Source organism: Equus caballus, chromosome 16 (genome assembly GCF_041296265.1).
Source record: "Equus caballus isolate H_3958 breed thoroughbred chromosome 16, TB-T2T, whole genome shotgun sequence".
In the NCBI taxonomy this organism is placed as follows: domain Eukaryota; kingdom Metazoa; phylum Chordata; class Mammalia; order Perissodactyla; family Equidae; genus Equus; species Equus caballus.
Window position 1 is genome coordinate 29,282,549 of NC_091699.1, and position 21,608 is coordinate 29,304,156.

The following is a 21,608-nucleotide window of genomic DNA, read 5'->3' on the forward strand; positions in this document are numbered from 1 at the left end:
AGGACACACATCTTTGCTGTGGTATTGTCAAAGTGCATAACCTCTTATCATGAGAAAACATCAGACAAACCCAGATTGAGGGACGTTTCTACAAAATAACTGGCCAGTACTCTTCAAAAGTGTCAAGGACATTGAAGACAAAGGGACTGAGGAGCTATCATAGATAGGGGGAGACTCAAAATGAGAAATGACAACAAAATGCCATGTGGGAGCCTAGATAGGACACTGAAAGAGAGAAAGGACATCAGTGGGAAAACTGGTGAGAACAAAAAAAAAATGTCCAGTTTAGTTAACAATGTTGTACCAGTATTAATTTTCTAATGTTGATAATTTTACTATGGTTATATAAGATGTTAACATTAGGAGAAGCTGAGTTAGGGGTCTGTGGTAACTCTGCTATTTTTGCAACTCTAAAATTAGTTAAAAAATGAAACATTTAAAATTTCTTTCCAGAATTCTAAAAAAGCATTTGAAAAAATCTCTTTTTCCTTTGTAAGTTACTGAATCACATTTTCGCGAATGTTTTGTTTGAAGCAAGTGACTTGCAGCAGTTTAGTTTGAGAGAAAAAAAGTCCTCTTCAAAGACATTTTAAAGTCATTTTTGGAACATACAGGATCCTTACCTTGTTGGAAATTTATTACAAGGCATGCAAATTGATTCACTTTGATGCCAAAGGCACATACTTAAGTTGGAGTGGAATACCTGCTTGAAAAGTTCTTGTATCGTAGTGATGTGGATACTTGCATATATGCACTATGCCATCATCCCACTTTAGGCAAATATCCCTTTTTACAAGCCAAGGATTTAGATCAATCTGTGTGATTGGAGAGCTTGCCGGTGGTGTGAGAATCTCACTTGATGCCATAGTACTACTCTTGTGGTAATGTGGTTTCTCCAAGGTTAAGTAGGCAGACTTCTTAATTATGCCATGCTTTGAGATGTCAGTTGTTACTACCCATACATAGATCTTTTTTACTTTGATAGAGAAACAGAAAAGACCAAAAGCATTCCTGAAGGACTTAGACTTGAGTTCCTAAGAATTTTGTCCTAATTCCTTGGCCTGAGATATTTAAAAATACAGGCACCATATAACAAAATGTCAGAGTCTGCTTGTTTCATACCTGTATGGTTGTGAGTGTAGGTGGGATATGTTGAAGTAGTTGGGATGTTTGAGGCAGGAGCAAAGGTGAAGGGTTAAGGGGCATGTATGGAATCTAGTGGTGAAGTAGAAGAGAAACACTCCCTTTGAAATGGCACCTCATTGATTGACAGATTCAGAGACCTATTTTGAGTCCGTGTTTATTGCAGCTTTTAATATTATTGACTATTCTTTCCTGGAAACTTTCTCTTTGTAATAATCTCCCATTCTCCTTTGTTTCCCTTACTTTCGCTGGCTTCAGTTCGCTTCCCTTCCTTCTTAAGATTCATTGGGTGGGGAGTGTAGGTTAGTGGAAAGAGCATAAACTCGGGTTAAACTCCGCCTGCCCTAGCCTTCTGTCTCCTGCTGGACCTTTGGGCTTTGGTTCCTTCAATAACTTCAAAAAGTTGTGAGAATTATGAGATGATATATGTACAACATTCAACACAGTGCCTCCTCATAGGAATTATTTCATTACCTGTTAATTTTCTTACTATCTCCGTCTTTTAAACTGGGAGCTGTTCTGTCTATGGGGTAGATATCTATATTCATTGAGAACCTACTATGTCCTAGGTTTTTGCTGGAGAATGGCTATAAAAGATAAGTTATACGAAGTCCCTCAGTTCTGAGGCCCAGAGAGACTGTTAAGTACAGCATTAGAATACAGTGTTATGTTACACGCTGATACAGCATCTGCTGTCTGTCCCACATTATACAGAGGACATGCATTCCTGCAGCTGGCTTTAACTGAGCTACTGTCAGGAAAGAAGTAATTATTTTGAAGCAAGTTTGGGGAGTATAGCATAAAATTTAAAAGGTGAGTACTGCCTTGCAGATGTTCATAATCTAGTAGAAAGAGACAGATAAATAGGATGATATTATAATGGAAAACATTAAGTGGTAGAGGTATGTCATGGTGGTTTGGGAACCCTGAACATTTGGCCACAAACTGTTATTTGCCAGGAGAAAGTGGGAAAACAGTGGCATTTGACCTGGCTGTTAAATTAGGTATGAGTTTTACAGATGAAGTATGGGAAAGGACATTGCAGAAGCTAAGAGATCAGCAGATAAGCAAATACAGCAAGTGGTAAAAGGTATCTTCTGGAAAAGATAAGATAAAGTCCTGTATGGCTTGAGCTAGAATTCAGGAGCACCGTGGGTGGGGAGTGTGGAGGAATGGCAAGCTGGTGAGGAATGTTGGAACTCAATTGTGAGGAGCCCTCTATATCAAGCTGGGGAGTTAATGTTTAGTTCTGTAAGCCACAGAGCTTTTAAACAGAGAAATAGGCAATTATACTTTCTTTTTTGTACCTTTGGTCTCAATAGTGTCATGTAAGATAAGTAGAGAGAAGACTAAAAAGGCCAGATGGGATCTTGTGGAGGAAGGTATTTAGGTCCTGAACCAGAATGGAGGAAGACAGTGAAGATGTAGAAGTGGAAACAGGATAGATTTGACAGTCTTTTCTGAGGTAGACAGTGTTCTGAAGTCGTGTGGCATGTGAAGAATGAGGAAAGGAGAATACACCAGAGTGTCCCCAACAAGGTGTTGTGAATGACACTGAAAACAGTAGACAACACCCATTACATTGCATTCATTTGACATCATTTCACCACACTTACTTGCTAGAAAAGTTCTTTTGAGAATTTTACTTAGGCAAGAAGAGTACTCATGGGTAGGGGCAGCATAGTATTAACTTTTTATATAGAAATGTTTATTAATGTCCTACATGCCACTTCTTTTGCTCCTTCGGAATTAAAAGGATATATTCCAGAAAGAATTGGTCATCAAGATTTTCCAACAGATGTTTTCTTTGGCTGAGTGGATTTTGATACATGCATGACTAATTTCTTAGGCACTAAGATAAGGTAACATGCCATGCTTGGACCTGTCAGGATGTAATACTCGACTATTGACAGTGTATCTCAAAATATTCTAATCTTTATTCTTTTTTATTCCTATCCAAATAATTCAGATTATCTTCTGATTATTTCTTCAGAAAAATCTTCCATTTATATGTACCACATATGACCATTTAATTTAAAGACTTAACTGTACTGTTTAAATTGGTGTATGAATTCCCATCTTCAGCCTGTGCCACACTGTCCCCCCATTGCCCAGCAAAACAAAAGTTGAAGGAATTCTCAAACTCAGGGCTAGTGTTTCTAGCTGATAGCTGCTGGTGCTTCAGAATCTTTACCTTTGTTCACATCTACTTTTTCAATCATTTGAAGTAAAAAGTTACCCTAAAATTGTCCTTTCCATACTGGAGATGAAGACCATGATTAATCTGAAATGCCTGAAGTATAGATGATGTTAATTGTCAGAGTTTTACTTGTGTAGAGATCGTCACATAGTCTTCCCTCAGCATCTGTCTGATCTCATGGTGTTATACAAAGAAGATGCTGTACACCTTACCTCGGGTTCTCCTCCTGGAATAGGTGCTACACGTTAAATAATCTTACTTAGATCTGAGTGACTGATGTGTTCCTGACCAAACGTGTCACGCTTAGCCATATATAGAATTACCAAAGACGACATGTTTAGTCAGTGTAAATGGTATATCTTATGGTGGGTAAATCTGTGTGCTGCTATGCAGTGCAGAACTTTATTTAATAAAATGATTGCAAAATAGTTGAGAAGATTGATCCTACAACTTTATTTAAAAAGTAACACAGTATCAGTATATTCAGAGTTTTTAGGATTCTTCTTAAATCCTACCCCCTTCTAACTCCCACCAATTAGAGTGATGAACACATTGCACATGTTTTTGGCAGATATCTTTTGATAAAATTTTGATGGGAGAAGTGCCATTTTTATGTGGGCTGCCTTCCCATATTTGTAAATATTCCTATTCTCTTATAGTATATTCTCATATAAACCAGTGCTTCTCTTCTCACCTAGGAGTGATTTTGCCACCAAGGGAACATGTGGCAATGTCTGGAGAAATTTTTGCCTGTCAAAACTTGGGGATGGTGGTGCTCCTGTCATCTAGTGGGTAGAGGCTAGAGATGCTGCCAAATATCGTACAGTGCATAAGCATAGCCCCCACACAGCAAAGAATTGTGAGGTCCAAAATATCAACAGTGCTGGGGTTGAGAAACTCTGCGATAGACATCCTTCTGAAGTGATGAGGGGCTTGAAGACAGTTTTCATTACCGGTGGTTTAGGAAACCCGTTATATATAACATGGTAATTTGACCATGAACTAGCTTGTTTGTTGGAACTGTTATTTTCTGGCACGTACATTTTTATTTTGTTTTAAGGATTAGTATTGAGGGAATCCTTAAGGATTATCTTAATTTAATCCAACTCTTTAATTTTACAGGTGAGGAAACCGAGACCTGAAGAGGGCAACTGATTTGTTAGACGTTGGATTTCTTTGAATTTTCTAATCGCTTTTTCTTTTCTTGGAAGAATTACTAACTCTTCTGTGTTCTTTGCAAGTGCCCAGTTTTGTGACATGAACTTTAATTTCAAAATGGTTAAATGCATTTTAAATAAATTCTTTGACAGCTGTAAAGTAATTTGCAGAACAAATTGGATTGCTTTAGCGTGGTGTTTCTTGGAGAACGATTTGCATCTGAAAATATGGTTTGACCCTAGAAAATATGGTTTGCTTAGAGATTTGTAGTTTCTGTGATTCCCCTTAAATCAGTGACATGATTTATAAGGTAATTTTGTGTATCTTTGTGGGGAGAGAGAGAGGTCATATCAAAGTCACTAAGCCAATCTTATAGTTTGTAGAATGTACCTCATGTTTATTCCTGACTGTTAAAAACAAAAAAGGCTAAATGAGTTACTAACAGTATAAACTGCAAACTTGCCTGTACCTTAAGAACAAATAGTTGTCTTATTAAATATTGAATACAGGTGTCTGAGCTAAAGGAACCTTAGAGATCATTTACTTTAATCTTTTTTTTTTACCAATCAGGAAACAAGTTTGGAGAGAGTATGTAAGTCATCCAAAGTGACTGAGTTAGGTTCCAAAATAAAGACAGAAAGCAAAGTTGGGGAGAGCTTAGGCGTCTCACCTGTTAAGTCCTGCTATCCAGCTTGTGTGACAGGGAGCACCCCATAAAATGCAAAGGACCTTCACCAGAGATCTGGGCCATTGAAATCTGTGTCGTATCAACTCCTTGGGAAAAATGAGTATATATCCACACATACCCACCCTCGGCATATAGTAGACACCAGGAAAAGTCTGTTTAGTGAATTTGGAAACATAAGCCAGAATGCCAAAGGTGAAACTGGGAGAGGAGACAGACAGCACGAGGAATGTTACATCCCCGCTCCTTTACCATAACGGGCTTTAGAGATGGGGAATGCTGGCCCGGAGCGTAGGGATCAGATGCCTGCACGGGCTTGCTTTCTCTAAACGAGGCAGGTGACGAGAGATGTGTCTCTACCATGCCTGTACTCGCAGCGCCAGCACCGCTGTGATACCCACACTGCCGCAAGTGTGCGGTGACCCCAGAACGCTCCTCAGACCAAATCTTCAGCAAGCAAAAGGCCCTTTTCAGTCTTAACACCAAAGTCTTTTACTGTGGAATAAAACTGATGTTGAGAATACGGAATAGAGGTATCAAAAAGAATTCAGTTAGCCGTCTTCAAAGGAGGTGCATTTTGAAAACCATTAGGAAACGTTTTTCTTTACATGATGCTAACTAGTGCATTCGTTGTCACTGGGGTTGCTTTTGGAGAAAAGCTGTTGGAGACCTAAAGGGCATGTTTATTATGGGACATTTGCTTAAAATATTTGAATGGACACAGTAAAGTTCTGTTATTTTAGGCACCACAAAGGAGGGGAAATGGAAGGACGCCAGATTATAATACTTTAAGCCCCCTTCTTGAAAGTTGTTCTGGTGTTTAGTAAGTTTAAAATTTTTCTTTATTTGAAAATGTTTTCTTGACCTGTAGTTGGAGGTGACAACTTTTTTTCGTATTTCGTTTTTGAATTTTTGCTGAGAAAGAATTTAAACTTGAGTTGTTCTAGAAGTTGCCGTCTAAAGAAAGTCTCTTCTTTCTTTGCCTTTGATGAAGCGAACTTGCACGTAAAATATTTGCCATGGTTCTAGGGTGGCAGTTCTCACGCTTTTTGGTCAGAGGATCTGTTAAACTCTTTAAAATTATTATGGACCCCAAGGAGCTTTTGCTCGTGATGATTGTATCTATAAATACTTTCCATATCAGAAGTTAAAACTGAGAAATGTTTAAAACACAAGCATATACAAACATACATTTCATTAGCTGTCAGAGCAGCGATGTCACGTCATGGAGTACTTGGAAAGTGAAAAAGGCAAGTAGTATCTTAGAATTATCATGGAAATAATTACTATGGAAAATAAAATCATTATGGGAAAAGTTTTGGCCTTGTAGACCCTCCTGAAAGGGTCTTGAGGGACCCCCAGGAGACTCTGGACCACTCTTTGAGACCACTGGCCTCAGATATCTGTGCACTTCTGCCAGGTTGCTTTATAAAACAGATGTTTTGTTTTCATGAATCTAAACCACTTGTCGCTCCTTTTACTTATGAATATGTTCCTGAGTTGCAGAAAAGTTATAGTGCCTGTACTTATGCTGCTCACGTATTTAAGTAAGTGTGTTTTCAAGGCATGAAGAGACATTTGAATATTAAAAATGGCAGTTTTGAATCTGGAGTAGAACATTTCAGCTTGCGCTGTTTATTAAGGGTGCTTCTGTTAGTTCTTTTGGAGCCAGTTGTTCCTAAGCAAGTTGCACCTGGTGAGAGTTTGTGTAATACCGTGGATGTTGTACCACTGAAGTCTGGTGGCCTTCCCTGGAGACATCCTCTTTTAAAAGGAATATGCAGAACCAAAATGCTCTCTGAAATATGCAGAAAGATTGGCAGCTGTGTCAGTGAGGATCCTTAGTGCTGCTGTTGCTGCTAGACAGCCTGATTAACTTGAGGACACTAATACACGTGAGGGATTTATGTCCCTAGAACCATTTCCTAGGGCAAGGCTTACCAGCTTCTTGCACTTGTAAATCTTTCCATTTGCCGCCAAGTATCTGAGGAAGGATGGTAGACACATCTGTCGCTAGGGAAGTAGTGCTTTGTAATGTACGTATTGTTTTGAAGGGGAATTATTTTGCTGAATATCTACATGGTCTGTGGATATGTACTATGAGAAGAGCTAAGTGAACGTTACCTCATTTACTCTTGACTTCGCCCCTGTTAAATTAGGTGTGGCCCCATTCCCATTGCGAGTAATTTACCCGGGCTTAGTTGCAGGCCCTGAATAAAGTCCAAAGGCTGTCCTAACTCCAAAGTCCATTCTCTCCCTCTCACCTGTGAAGACAGAAATACGGGCATGCACCGCCACGTAAGAATGTTTCAGTCAGTCAACGATGGACTGCATATACGCCGGTGGTCCCATAAGATTAGTACCGTGTAGCCCAGGTGTGTAGTAGGCTATGCCATGTAGGTTTGTGTAAGTACACTCTCTGGTGTTCGAACAACAATGAAATCACCTAACGACGCAGTCCTCTCTCTCTCCCCCTCTCTCCATCCCTCTCCCCTAGCCACCCCAATGCACGTGTGTGGGATGACCTTCTGAGTGTAGGGACAGGAACACTGGCCATGTGGAATCACAGTGCCATGATGTGCCCTGTCATAAAGAATTGTGGCTCCTGATAGAGTGAGCTAAATGGAAGGGCGTCCTGAGAGTTATTAAATCCTTGCAGTTGCTTGTTCTTCAGCTGACAGATTGCCAAGGCAAGGAAGGGGTTGAGGGGTGTGCAGGCAATGTCCAAAGAACTGAAGGGCAGTGTAAGCTACTTGGTGAAGACATGTTTTGTAAGTTGTGAAATACCTTTTTGTTTCTTTTTTAAATGGTTGAGTTGTCTGATTCCAGAGCCTTTGGGATATTTTAATTGAAAAGTGAAGTCCTAGATGGAATTCCCTAAGTGGTCAAAATGCACACATGATAGTTTAGGAAGAGCTGGATGGAATGAAGGAAAGGACATCGTTTGTTAGCGATTTCTCTTGCCCTTTGTTGCCTGAAGCACAAGAAGATGGCTTTGTCTTGGTGCTTGTTGCGGTAGCTGAGATGTAGAGAAGTACGTGAGAAAGGAGTAGTAAGATCTCAGGTTCCTCTGAGTACACAGGGGAAAAGAAGGGTGTTTGTAGGGCACATGCCTCTTTAAATAAAATGATGTGGTTTGCCTGTGTTCTTCCCCAAAAGTGGCATGAATACACATATCAAAACAATCCAGAAAGAGACCTTGTTTTCTGCTCTCATTTCTGTTCATTCATGCATGTATGCTTGAACTCTGAAGTTTTTCCTTTTCAAAAATTACATATGTCCCTGGATAAAGATTTGCTTCACTTTTTATGGAGTGGACTCTCTTCTGAAATATTAGCTGTTTAATGCAAATAAATAGGTGTGTTTTCCTTATGATGTCTGCTACTGAAATTTCACAGCAGATTTTCGTTTGTAAACTCTATTGAAATAGCAACAGTAAATTTATAAAATAATTTTAAGAGGATGAAATTTTTGTCATAAAAACTACAGTCTTGAAGAAGATACCAAAACTTGTTTGGTGCCAAACATACTCATAAAGGGAAACTGGCCCTCTGTTGATGGTACAGCATTTCTAGTCTAGTAGGCTTGGTGGCGGGTGCGGAGGGGGAATTGATTGCCTTTAATTTTAGGTTTAGACACCCAAAGCTATGAACTTGGATCTAATGTTTTCCACTGTATTGTGAAGGATGGTAATTGCTTGTGTAAAGTTCATTACTTGGGAAACTTAGGTAATTCTGTAGAAGCCAGACTCTCAGCTCTGTATTGAAGAGTTGGCTCTCTGCGTGTTCAGAGTTCCGCCTATTAAACCAGCTATTTGCAGAGTATTGTATGGTGCATAAAAGACTTCATCAAGCAACGTAAATCTGTGGGAAGTGGGAAATATGATGAAGACTCATTCCTTACAGGGAATGTTCCAAAGGCAGTTAAAATCATTCTTGCCAGCACCCCCCTGCCCTTTTCTCTTTCCTTAAGGACAGCCAAGTAGTCCTCTTCTGGCCAGAGTGAGGATGGTGAGGCTAATGAGGGAAATGAGGTTCTCAGGGATATGTCTGGCTAAACTGTAGCCTGGGTTGACCCCTACCCTGTGCCCGAGTCACATCACGCACACACACGCTTATTAAATACAAGTCTGGGCTCTTCCAAGGCGGAGGAAGGCTCAGTTGAGGTCACCTTCACAAGAGGAGTCCATGCCGAGTCCAGATGGATCTGGGTTAGAAATCCCAGCTCAGCCGCTTAACTGTAAACCTTGGACAGCTTTCTTAATCTTTCTGCTCCTCCGTTGTCTTAATTTGTGAAATGGAGACAACAGTTCCTCCTCTTGGGGATGTTGTGTTAAGTCTGGCTTCATGGTGTGCCTGTCCCGTGATGGCTGTGAAATGGTTCGGCCTCTCCTACTTCAGGTGCAATTTGTAATGTCTAATCTGGAGGACGTAGCGTGGCCTCCGGGGGTGGAGTGTGTGGAGCTCTCTCACTGGAGATTGGGCATTCCCATTCTTTCACGTGCAGTCAGAGCATCTTGGCCTGGCAGTAAGGAGGGGATGGACGGCAAGAGCTGCCGGACACTTCTGACAGGGTGGCCCCTTAACCGGTGAGGGCTCACATCGTGGCCCCTCTAGTTTCTATACCTTCCCTTCTCAAAGGTTTGCACTGCTTTTGGAACCAGTGAGTGTTGGTACGCACTTGGTTCAGAAACTCGGTACCTTTTCAGAGTTAGTATTTCCCCACCCCTCCCTCCTTCCCTGACCTTGAAGTACTCTGGGACTTGTTGGGGAACTAGTTTGAAAAAGCAGCTCTGAGAATTAAAGTAATAAGCGCTCACCTGTTGTTGAAGGTTTTCTGTGAGGAAGGGGCAGGTGATGTCTAAAGAGTTAGGTGGCTCCTTAGGACATCATAGGACATTTTGAACACAGCAGTACTTTTGAAACAACACAGGTGGTTTTAGCAGTCAGCCCACAGTTCTTGGTAAGCATCAGATCTCAGTTAGCCTTGATCCTTTTCATTTGTGAAATTTTGGTTTGGTTGCTCATGAGAGAGGAACACATCCCACCATTCTACTCAAACGTTGATTTTCCTAGGAGCAAGTGAAAACATGCGTGTGGTTCTGCACACATGCCACATATTAGGAGCCACAGCTGAATTTACGTTTTGTGCATGTGGAGTTGTCCTGTAGATACTGGATTGTGGTGCAGGTGCTGAAGAGCGGTTCTGAGAGCGTCTGCTCGAGAGTTAGGAGATGATCACGTGGCAGAAGCACGCAGACGGGCACCTCACCTGTTGTCTCTGGTACGCGCAGAGCCTTGGCAAGCCAGCCTCGTTAGGGGATAGTCCATTCTGGAGAAGCATGATGTCTGGGTAGTGAGAGCTCCTCCTCATGCTGATAAGGGCAGTTTGTGAGACACGAGGAACTCCTTTTTTCTCTGTTCTGCACTAGCTCTCTTTTCTGCTGTTAGCCGCCTGCTACGCACCAAAGCAGGTGCTACTCTAATGTCCATGGTTTCTGATTCTCTTCTCTGATTTCTCATTTCCAGTTCTGCCCACAATCCCCCTTTACCTAGCATCCTGCTCCTGTCTCAGAAGAAAGTGTCCCCACTTCTTTTCCAGGAATGTTCTTGATGGTATTCTTTCTCTCCTGTGCCACTCCCTCTCCCCTCACCACCCCCCCCCGCCCCCCACCAAGTTACTCCCGCTCTCTTGCCTGCCTTTAGTTTCTTTCCTCTCAGTGTACACATGATGTAAGTCTCCCGTCTCTGTAGAAAGCTCCTCAAACCCTGCTTACCCCTTTGGGCAGTGGCCAGGGCTGCCCTTTACCTCAGCACCACAGTTCTCAAAGAAGGGTTCCTGTTTCCCGCCTCTCTGTTCTTCCTCTGACAGCCTTTAGTCTCTTAATCTTTGCAGCCTGATCCCATGTGGCTTGTTCTCCTGCAAGTTGACAGTGACCTCCTGGTCACCAAAAGCTTGGGCCTTCTTAGTCCTCATCCTACTTTGCCTTTCTCTGCACTCTATGTTTACTCTTTATTCATAGAGTAGACAGTTTCATTGAGTACCTGGCACTTAGCTGAAGGTCATGGTAACAAAGATGATTAGTACGTGGCCTTGCCATCGAGGAGTATACAGTTGATTGGCAGTTACAGTGCCGCGTGGTAAGTGACACCGTAGGACTTTGTAGGGCACCTCTAGCTCAGATGGGGTGGTCCTGGTGATTGGGCTGGGAGTGGTGTGGGGCAGGCGTCTGGTTTACCTTTGATTCTCTCTCTGTGAAGGTTCTTAGACTGGTGTCCAGGTGTCTCCTGTTCTTCTGTCCAACTTCTCTGAGTAAAGGACGCAAACTAGCTTAATTGGCACTCTCTGTCAAGGTATACTTTTTCATAGAGGTTTAATGGTTTATCCACAGTATTAACTCTGGCTGAGTTATTTCACTTTGACACCCGAATATTGGTTAGTGTAGGGCAGTTTGTTGTTAACTCTGATTTAAACTGCTTGGCAATCCCCATAGACAGCTGATCTGTTTGTGTCCCCAGTGAGTGCTTATGAAGTGTCTTGTAGTGGTGATTATCTTCTTTGTAAGCATTAACACAGTCACACTTCCTCTTTGAAGGAGTAGAATGTGTTAGAATGCCTGTTGCTCCCTTTGTTGGAACCTGTGAAAAGAGGTTACCTTTCACATGGGGTCCTTTGTGTGTTTGGGGGTGCGGGGCTTAGAATAAGTACAGTCCTCCCTTTCTGTAGGGGTCCTTCACATCTGTGTTTGAATCCCTTGCTCAGTGACAAGTGAGGCCACTTGTGATGCAGGCTGAGATGTACCTGTGACTGGGTTTCATGGTGTGCCACCCCATGACCAAGGCCCGTGTTGCCAAGGGCCGGTAGGAAACTTGCTCTGAGATTGCACCTTTGTTGGTTTGTTTTCTGGCAAAGCCACACCACCACTGGACTAGTACTGAAACCCTCAGAACAAACTCAGTGCCTCCACCTCAGGCTCACCTTGATGAAGTCATGGAGGAAGCATCTGTCCGCTCGTCTTGCATCCCTTCTCAACCACATCACAGCCGCTCCCAAGAGATGCTCCAGTAACCATGCTTAACTTTGGGGTCAGCATGTCATGTATCTAGCAACTCTCTTTTTGGTTGGTTGTTTTCTTGCAAAGAATGGCAGAATTACTGAAGAAGGAAGCTTTGTTTTGTTTTGTTTTGTTTTTCCTAGGTTTGTTTTTTATTTTTTCCAGTCCTCCACCACTGGCTCTCCCAGTGATGAGCCACATCTAGTCTGTCCAGTTATCTTTCTGCAGCCAGCTCCTCTGTCCTGGGGAGTGGAGAGGGTGCTGTGCAATCTGAAGGTGATCATTACATTGTGGCAGCCAGTTGTTTTACCTCTTGAATGACCCGTCTGGATATTTGTTTCCTGCTTTGTACTTGGAGAGTTTATTATATTGTGAACCTTGATCTAGATGGCAATGTCTTTGAAAATTAATATTGTATAGAAGTAATGCATAGGCTTTCCTTTCTCCCTTTCCTATTTGCGTCTGAATGGTCGTGCGTTGTGAAAAGTGTTTGGCACCACTTAGAATTTGTAAACAATAGTGTTAAGAGCCAGTGTCAGTTGGAGATTGGCGCGGACATAATGGTTGATGGCACAATGAATGTATCACTTGTCTAAGATTTTTTTTTATAGTGACTTTCAGTCTTCATCCCGTTGAGAGCTAGTATGAACCACACTTACCTTCTGTTGCTCTGTGTGTGTTGTCCATGCCAGTCACAGAGCTGCAGGGGAGCAGACCAAGTTGGAATAATTAGATTGAGGAGTGAATGTCACACTTCTAATTTCATTCTCTTTTCAAGGGATTACCAGTGTCCATTTAATAAAATGAGATTAACCCTCTGGAGCAGGAGTATTTGAAAGCTGTCAGTCAGTATAATCTTGACAGCTCAAAAGAAGTGGAATTCTCAGCACTCTTAGAAACAGTGTCATGTTTTGTTGGCGGAAAGACTTTTTTTACTGCACAGAGATATGTGTTTGTGTGAGTACACGTGTATATGTCATTAAAGGTAGATGGACACGAAGTATATTTGAAAGAGGAGAAGTTTTATGAACTTATCCATACTACATAAAAATAATAATGTAGAAATAATACTATATAATTTCGTTTTGAGTTCCCAGATAGCAGTGATAAATAAAATACTTAAGAAATTATGAGACCAAAATTAAAAAATTAAAGAGATATTTATAGAGCAACTGTTGATGTGTCTTTTCTTGAATGTTTTAGAAAACCTCGGATCAATTCTCAGCTGGTGGCACAACAAGTGGCACAACAGTATGCCACTCCACCACCCCCTAAAAAGGAGAAGAAGGAGAAAGTTGAAAAGCAAGACAAAGAGAAACCTGAGAAAGATAAGGAAATTAGTCCTAGTGTTACCAAGAAAAATACCAACAAGAAAACAAAGTAAGTTCCTGGATCACTCAGTACAGGATATTATTTTGCAGGTGAATCAAATACATCTTTTAAATGCCTCTTTTTGTATCCTCCCCTTTTAGACCAAAGTCTGATATTCTGAAAGATCCTCCTAGCGAAGCAAACAGTATACAGTCTGCAAATGCTACAACAAAGACCAGTGAAACGAATCACACCTCAAGGTAATTGAGACTAGAAGGCAAGACTGAATTGCTGCTCTGATGGGCTTAGTCATAATCAAGAACCCAAGGTGGTTTTGTCCTTCTGGGTTTGTAGGCTGAGAAGGGGTGGAGTGAAGAGCTAGGTGTGGGATTGTTAACTTTTAAAGTATATGTGTGTGTATATATGTGAGCTACTTTTATATCACTGCGGCCAGCACAGGAGAGAGAGAAATTGATGATAATTTTGCAGTGTGCCAAAGCTTTACTAACTGCTGGTGGTTTCTATTGTTGCCGAGGTTAATCAGCAGATTTTGTAGTAAGCTCTGGTATGTGGGGTGGCAGTTTAGATTCATTGCCAGAGGGTCATGAAGTCTATGTGTGTGTTGATGACGTTCTGCCAAGAGTCGTTTTGAATCCCTGGCTTATTCAATAGGCTGTTCCCCTGTGATGTTGCTTTCAGGCCCCGGCTGAAAAACGTGGACAGGAGCACCGCACAGCAGTTGGCAGTAACTGTGGGCAACGTCACCGTCATTATCACAGACTTTAAGGAAAAGACTCGCTCCTCCTCGACATCCTCATCCACAGTGACCTCCAGTGCAGGGTCAGAACAGCAGAACCAGAGCAGCTCGGGATCGGAGAGCACAGACAAGGGCTCCTCCCGTTCCTCCACGCCAAAGGGCGACATGTCAGCAGTAAATGATGAATCTTTCTGAAATTGCACATGGAATTGTGAAAACTATGAATCAGGGTATGAAATTCAAATCCTCCACCTGCCCATGCTGCTTGCACCCCTGGAGAATCTTCTGTGGACATCGACCTCTTAGTGATGCTGCCAGGATGATTTCTGCTTGCCATGGGCATCTGGCCACCAAGGAATTTCGCACCCTGACGATTACTCTTGACACTTTTATGTATTCCATTGTTTTATATGATTTTCCTAACAATCATTTATAATTGGATGTGCTCCTGAATCTACTTTTTATAAAAAAAAAAAAATCTGCTGTGCACAATTTTCCATGTACATTACAACTGGTTTTTTGTTTTTGTTTTGTTGGGGGGTGGGCTGGGAGGGGGAGGGAACTTTTATTTATTGTGTTCACAAACTCCATCCTTTCAGCATATCCTTTTAAGTTTAGTTCTTTCTTCCAGTTATACTATGTACTATCAGTTTTGATATAACTATATATATATAAATATAAAATTATATATAAAGGGTTATTTGAAACCAATCCATGGCAACGCTGGTGCTTGATACACTGTGAAGTGAATACAACATTGAACAGTTACAGATCTGGGACAGTCCCTTCTATGAAAGAGCTGAAATTAAATTAAAATCAGTCTTACATGAAGTATGTTCCAACCCACGTGGGAACTTGAGTCTCTCATCTGTCTAAAGAGTACTGGACGATATAAAAATATATATTTTTTAACAATGTGATCTCAAATTTAAAGACTGCTCCAGATAGCCTGCATTTGCAATGGAATGAACTGACAAATCACAAGTGGTTTAGTTGGGAGAGCTTTGATGGTTCAAAATAACTAAACTAGCTCCAGAATGCCAAGTATTCGTGTAAATTACGGTTACATGTTAACATTGCTGTTCTTACGTAAGCACTCATGAAAATATGGTATTCTGTAGCTTGAATTCCATCCATTTTCCAGGCCTCTACTCATGTCTGAGGTAAATCTATAAATTGTCTCTTAGTTTTAGGATTAAAACCGTCTGAACTGTCTTTTTGGTCCATACGAGAAGCAAATCCCTGTGTCCACTTGGCACGTGCCGTGGCAGGGGTGGTTTTTGTAGTTGAACCCCTCATTTCCCTCCCCACCCAGTTCAGTTGGGAGAGTTCTTTTTCTTAGAACCAAGGTTCTCAGCCACACCTCCAGTCCCCACGTGGAGCTCTTCCCTGTTGGGGGACGTTTCTCAGCTCCCTGCGGTGGGAGGAACCGGGTATGGTCTGAGCTCCAGCAGCCAGAGGTGCCTGGAGAGCTCTTACTTCCTGCGAGTGTGTGAGCTTTTCTTCCTCAACGCAAAGATAGCTGGAGTAAACTCTCTTTTACAGTTTCCTCCTTTTTTTTTTGTTTTTTGTCTTGCAAAAATAATAAAACAAAACCACTAATTTGACTCCACCCTTCTCATTTTTAGAATGTTTTGTTTTGTTTGGCTTTGTTTGGATTTAGGGTCTCTTCTGTTTGACTCTTAAACATTGGCATTGGCAGAATTCCTAGACTTCAGGGGCGTTTCATTGACGGGTGGGAACTTGGCGTTCCCTTCCTTTATTTGATCGTACTGTAGGGACTCACGGGAGGGCAGCTGATTTGTGATGAAGCACCACGTTTTGGTGTGAGAAACCTGGCTTCCTTAAGAATAGAAGTATCTTCTGTGTGTGGAGGCAACGAGTAAAAAAAAAATTAACAGCTTGATTTGAGTAGCCAACAGGAAAGGTTCCTTTCACATTTACATTAAAACTATTCTATAGTCACCAATGTACCATAATTTAAATTCTCTTCTCAAAGGTGTAGATTATAAAGCAGTGCCATTTGTTGCTGTGGTCCTATTCTCAAATGCATGGACAATGTTCCCCTCTTTTTAAAATAGTGCTTGTATTTGGGATGCAAACTATGCTTATCTTTTTGAATACATTTGTAAAGTATTTATTAACGAACCAAAGGAAATCGGATGCTTTCTGTAAGCATCAGAATATATAATACATAGTGATTTGACTATGAATTTTAAATCCACATTTTAATATTAGTGGGATATTGCAAAGACATTCCTTCTAAACTTTTAATATTCCTTTTATTAAGGGTCTCAGGGAGGGTAAATTAGTCAGCCATATTTATTTTCCAGAGATGTAAGGAATTGCTAAGTTTTTAAATTAACTTTTTAAAAAAATTTAAATGCCACCAAACTCACATGGGTTGCACTGCTTTTTGAACCAGTAAGTGTTGCTATGCACTTTGTTCAGAGACACTGTGTACTTTTTCAAAATTAGTTTCATGTAAAGTGATTGGACCCCTAGATTAGTGGAAAAAGCTGATTAACCAGCTACTCATAGGCTGCTAATTAATTCATTGCCAATGTCTTGGTTTTTCAGTTTTGCCTCCGTGAGAAATTAAAGAATAAATTAAAGAGTTGGGGAGGGTGTGAAGGAAGGAAGAATTGCTTTAGAACAGGAGAGATGAAATTGCCCTTTTGATAGAAACTGCAGCTGACCGTGGGACTTCTCAGCAACCGGGCGTTCATGGGCCGGACCTTTAGCTGCTGTTGTGTATTCTGTTGAGTAGTGAGGTGGTAGGTACTTTAGACTTAGTTTCTGAAATTGCTGACATCCCTCAGGCATTCATTCTGGAGATGGAATTCCTGTACCTTCCTGCATTTGCAGCCTGCCCTACGATTAGTAGGCAGCGCGTAAAAACACTAGTGTAGATTATAAAGATGTATGTTAAAAGAGGACCAGAAATACTTGGTATTCAGTGGCACCGTAAGCAGGTTATAAAAACAAAACAAAAAAACAAAAGCACAGTGTTACGCTTGCAAGTTTCCATTTGTTTTAATACCACACGATCTTTCACACCCGTGCGTGCGCACACACAGAGCTTACCTGACTTGCTCTGCTTGAGTCATGCAGTTAAAAAAAAAGTTAAAGATGTCTTGACACCCACAAAATATTTTAATCAAAACCTTTCAGTTTCAATCTGGATATTTAGAAACATTGGCAGAAGCTTCTGTGAGTTTAGTTCCACTAAGATGTTTCACCTGCCTTATCAAGACCATTCTCAGTCTACTTTTTTAAGCTACCATATCTTAAATTATTGAAAATTTATTAATTGCTGAATATATAATAACCTTTGCTTGTATGTAACCGAAAATGGTTTAAGAGCCAACATTTAGAGTATGACAATGGAGCTGAACAGTTTTTAATGCGCAAGCAGTTCTGTTCTTGTGTATGACTTGTAACCTTAATTTACTGTGTAAAGATGGTTACATTATTTCCTTAGCTTTGTTTGTTGGAGACAAATAGAGAATGCTTGTTAAGTATGTCAAAACATAATCTTATCTTGTGAATTTTTGTTAATGTATTATACGAGCTATATTTTTCATTTGCCCAGAAAGACAGCTTGTATAACGCTTTGGGAAGTTCCTGCTCTGTGATGTCTTTAGAGCTGACAGTCTGTTAGGTTTGGTTTTTCTTCATGCTAAAGTGTCCGTTGGTGGTTTTGTGAACTGGTCAGAAATTCACAGGTCTTAAATGTTTTGGGGAAATTTATATTGGACACTGCTCTTTGTCTAGCAAATAAAAGATGTTAATATATTCCTGTTACTGGCATGTGCACGACTATGTTATTAGAAGCCACTTTATCATTTTCCTGCTTTAAATAGAAATGTCTATTTATGAATTCTGCTTGTAGTTTTTTCACAAATAAAATAGTAAAATTTACATTGAAATCTTTATTTTTGTCTGTGTAGATTTTAACCCTTAGGGAAGTTATTACTTTTGTACCCAGATTTTTAACTTGTGGAGTGTTTCCAGTGTGACTAGGAGTGTAAGTCAGTCCTTGAGTTGTTCATCAGAAGCTGAAGTTGATGCGTGTGCCTTACTACATGGCTCAGAGCTGCAGTAGGAACTGTAATTAAACAAAAGAAGGGCGGAATCTTGGAAGAAAACGAACCAGTGTCTCCAAGCGCATCCTTTGAGATAGGTTGCAATGATTTAAAGAAGGAAGTGGAGATGATGGCTAGCAATGGTTAATTCTTTGTATGATGGAAAACCTTCACAGGACCAACCGGTTCTGGCCAAATGCAGTTGGGTAAATTGTGATTCAGATGTAAATGAAACGCAATGTGAAACCTAAAAGCCACACGAGGAAAGCTGGCTTATAGCCTCTTGCTAGGAAGCCTGCTGCTGAGGTCACAGCAGCCACTAACCTTCCAAAGAGTATGGAAACCACTCAAAGATGACACTCTGTCCTGACTCTGCACTTGAACTAGTACTGAGAAGAAGACAGTATGAATGGTGCAGGTCCGTAACTTGAAAGTGGATTTGTCCCTGGTCAAAGAAAACTTGGCAAACACTGTTTTCCTTTGTCTTTGTTTTCCGTACTGAGTCTTAAGCTAAGTCTGGCTCCTGCAAAGTCTTGGAAAGGATCTCGAAGGGTTAAAGGGCAGGGATCAGAGGGTGTCTCTGATGTTTCCTGGGCCTCATTGTGGATGCAGACAGGCGATCAGCTCTAACCGCTGCCCGTCAGCATGCTTTGGCACCTGAGGGGTCCTTTATGAGGGTCCCCACTGCTGGTGGTGCTGGTACCATCCTTTGGAGAGGATGGAAGCTGCCCTCCACCGTAGGTGTGGACAAGCAGCGAGAGGCGGCCCCTGCAGTGAAAGTGCAAGGAGCTCTTCTAGGGAGGGTGGATTCTTTCCAGTTGGGAAGTTGAGAAGGGAGGCGACAACTAAGCCCCGGCGGTGACACCATCATGGTAAGAAGCTCTTGCTGAATTAATCTTGTCTGGGGTAGGATGATGTTTTAAACTGGAAAGTGCCCAGGCTTATTGGTCATCTTGTGAGCTGGAAACCACCCAGCCTCTGCCTGGGCCAGGGAAGAGAAGATGAGGGATGTCGGGGAGGTCCTTGGTCTGTCTCATCCTTCACTGCCCACCAGTTCTGAAACTGAAATCATAGCAAGGGAAGGTTCAGAGCCATCCTTGTGTTAGGATTAAAAACTCTTGATCAAGGTCTTGTTTGCCAATCATCAAAAGAAGCCAGGTTCTGAACTGGCTGCCGTTAATGGCGTTTGTCAGGAAAGTACTATCTTTCAGCAGCCTGGGCTCTGTCAAGTCCCATAGGAATGGACCACTGAATACTGCAGGGAAGGCTCTGATTTTTCTAGAAAAGATCATAGGACATGTCTGGAAAGATGGGGAGGGGCTTGGATCTGGACAGACACTGGAGTGGAAGTAGATAGCCAGGTGTTAATCTTCTGCCGGTCAGCCTGCCTTCTTTCTGGAAAGGCATTAACCACGAGGCTGGGGGGGGGGGGGGTGGGCAGTTCCCTGTAAGGCCTCCAGTGAACAGGCATTTCTGTAGTCCCAACTATGAGTCCAGAGCTGTGCAAAGAAACAGCAAAACAGGATGAATATGTGGAGAGGAGAGCATAGACTGCAATTGGCCCGCTGCTGCAGGTGCCTTTGACCCAGACCTGGCAAATAAGTGACACCACCCACAGTGGTGGTCTTCCCACCTCGAGCTTGTGCCAGACATGACTAATCAATCACAGTACTCTTTCGGATGAATTCACTCAGAATCCTCAACACGGCCGTAGGGGCATCACGACCCCATGCTCCTGTGAGGTAAAACTCACTGGCCTGGATAAAACCCACCCAAAGCAATTGGGGAATCCTACAAGGCAGTTTTTAATCAACTCTTCAATTATGGGGCACTCCCATAGTAATTCCGAGAGGAAGACCAGCTTGGAGGCATCAGGAAAGGAGAGAACTAAAGATCCAACACCCAACTCTTCAAAAGGCTCAGCTCCTTGTTCAACACAGGACCGCAGGAGGAGCCGGTGTGAAGCGCTGTGGCTTTAAATGCCAGCCGCACAGGCCTGCCAGCCACGATGGGTGTTGCCATGTAGGCCAGATGGGGACCTGCCCAGGCTGTTGCACCGGTTTTGTCAACCTTAGGGACTCTCGAATAACAGGGCAGAACACCAAACGGATGTGATTCCTGGAAACGACAGAATATATCTTTGGAGTCAGAACTGGACGAGACTCCCACCTCCACCTACTGGGTGACCTTGGGCGAGTTGGCCTCCCCAGGCTGCTCTGCCTCCTCTCGGACTGCTGCCCGGCTCTCTGCCGAGGCGCCGGGGCCCGTGCTCCAGTGGTTGCTTGTGTTTTGCTGTGTTTTTAACATCAGGCAGCAAAAAGTTTTTCTGAACATTCATTCTAATGCTTCACTGATGTCAACACCAGGAACGAATGAGAAGGGTTTGTTTTGTGATTGTTTTACCTTGTTTTTACATTCTTATTTATTTATTTTCCTGGCCCAGAGGAAGGAGCCGTTGGTTAAGGCCACATGTAAATAGTCAGTGGATTTTTAACAGCTGCTCTGTGTTTCTGTGTCTACAGTGTTACAAGTAATACGGCTTTCCTTCATTAAAAGATTGCTTTTGTTTACATGATGATCACTGCCCTGTTATTATTAAAAAAGAAAAAGGTTTGGGCTGGCCCAATGGCGAAGCAGTTAAGTTCACACGTTCTGCTTCGGCGGCCTGGCGTTCGCCGGTTCGGATCCTGGGTGCGGACTTGGCACCGCTTGGCAAGCCATGCTGTGGTAGGCGTCCCACGTATAAAGTAGAGGAAGATGGGCACGGATGTCCGCTCAGAGCCAATCTTCCTCAGCAAAAAGAGGAGGATTTGTGGCAGATGTTAGCTCAGGGCTAATCTTCCTCGGAAAAAAAAATGTTAGAGTCAGAGAATTAGCTGCAGGGCGCCTGGCAACACCGCACAGTAGAAGCTTAGTAAGTCTTAGTTGCTGGGTTACATATATGTACATACACATGTATATATACACATATGTAGTTATTAATTGAGAATGAGATTTTCGCACTCAGGCACAGATGTCACAAGCTCCTAGCACAGAGAAGTTTGAGCTACAAACCACTAGATCAGCCACAAATAATGCTCAGGGAGAGTGAATTCTAGATGAGAACCGTGGTTCCAGCCTGAGTAATTCAGCCGTCACGGCAGCCCAGAATGGGGAGAGCTCTGTGCACAGGAGCAAGGTAGACGGATAAATGGTGTTCATTCCCTCTCTGC

The 21,608-nt window shown here is 42.1% G+C and overlaps 1 protein-coding gene across 1 annotated transcript in view; it reads left to right on the forward strand.

Annotated features, from left to right (window-relative positions):
- Positions 1 to 18,240, forward strand: part of RYBP (RING1 and YY1 binding protein) — a 73,289-nt gene extending 55,049 nt beyond the window's left edge. Inside the window, exons 3-5 of the mRNA XM_023620086.2 lie at positions 13,444 to 13,620; positions 13,713 to 13,811; positions 14,251 to 18,240. Of these exons, the coding sequence (XP_023475854.1) occupies positions 13,444 to 13,620; positions 13,713 to 13,811; positions 14,251 to 14,503 (529 nt within the window). The 3' untranslated portion in view covers positions 14,504 to 18,240. The remainder of the gene's footprint in view (positions 1 to 13,443; positions 13,621 to 13,712; positions 13,812 to 14,250) is intronic.
- Positions 18,241 to 21,608: the final 3,368 nt, after the last annotated feature.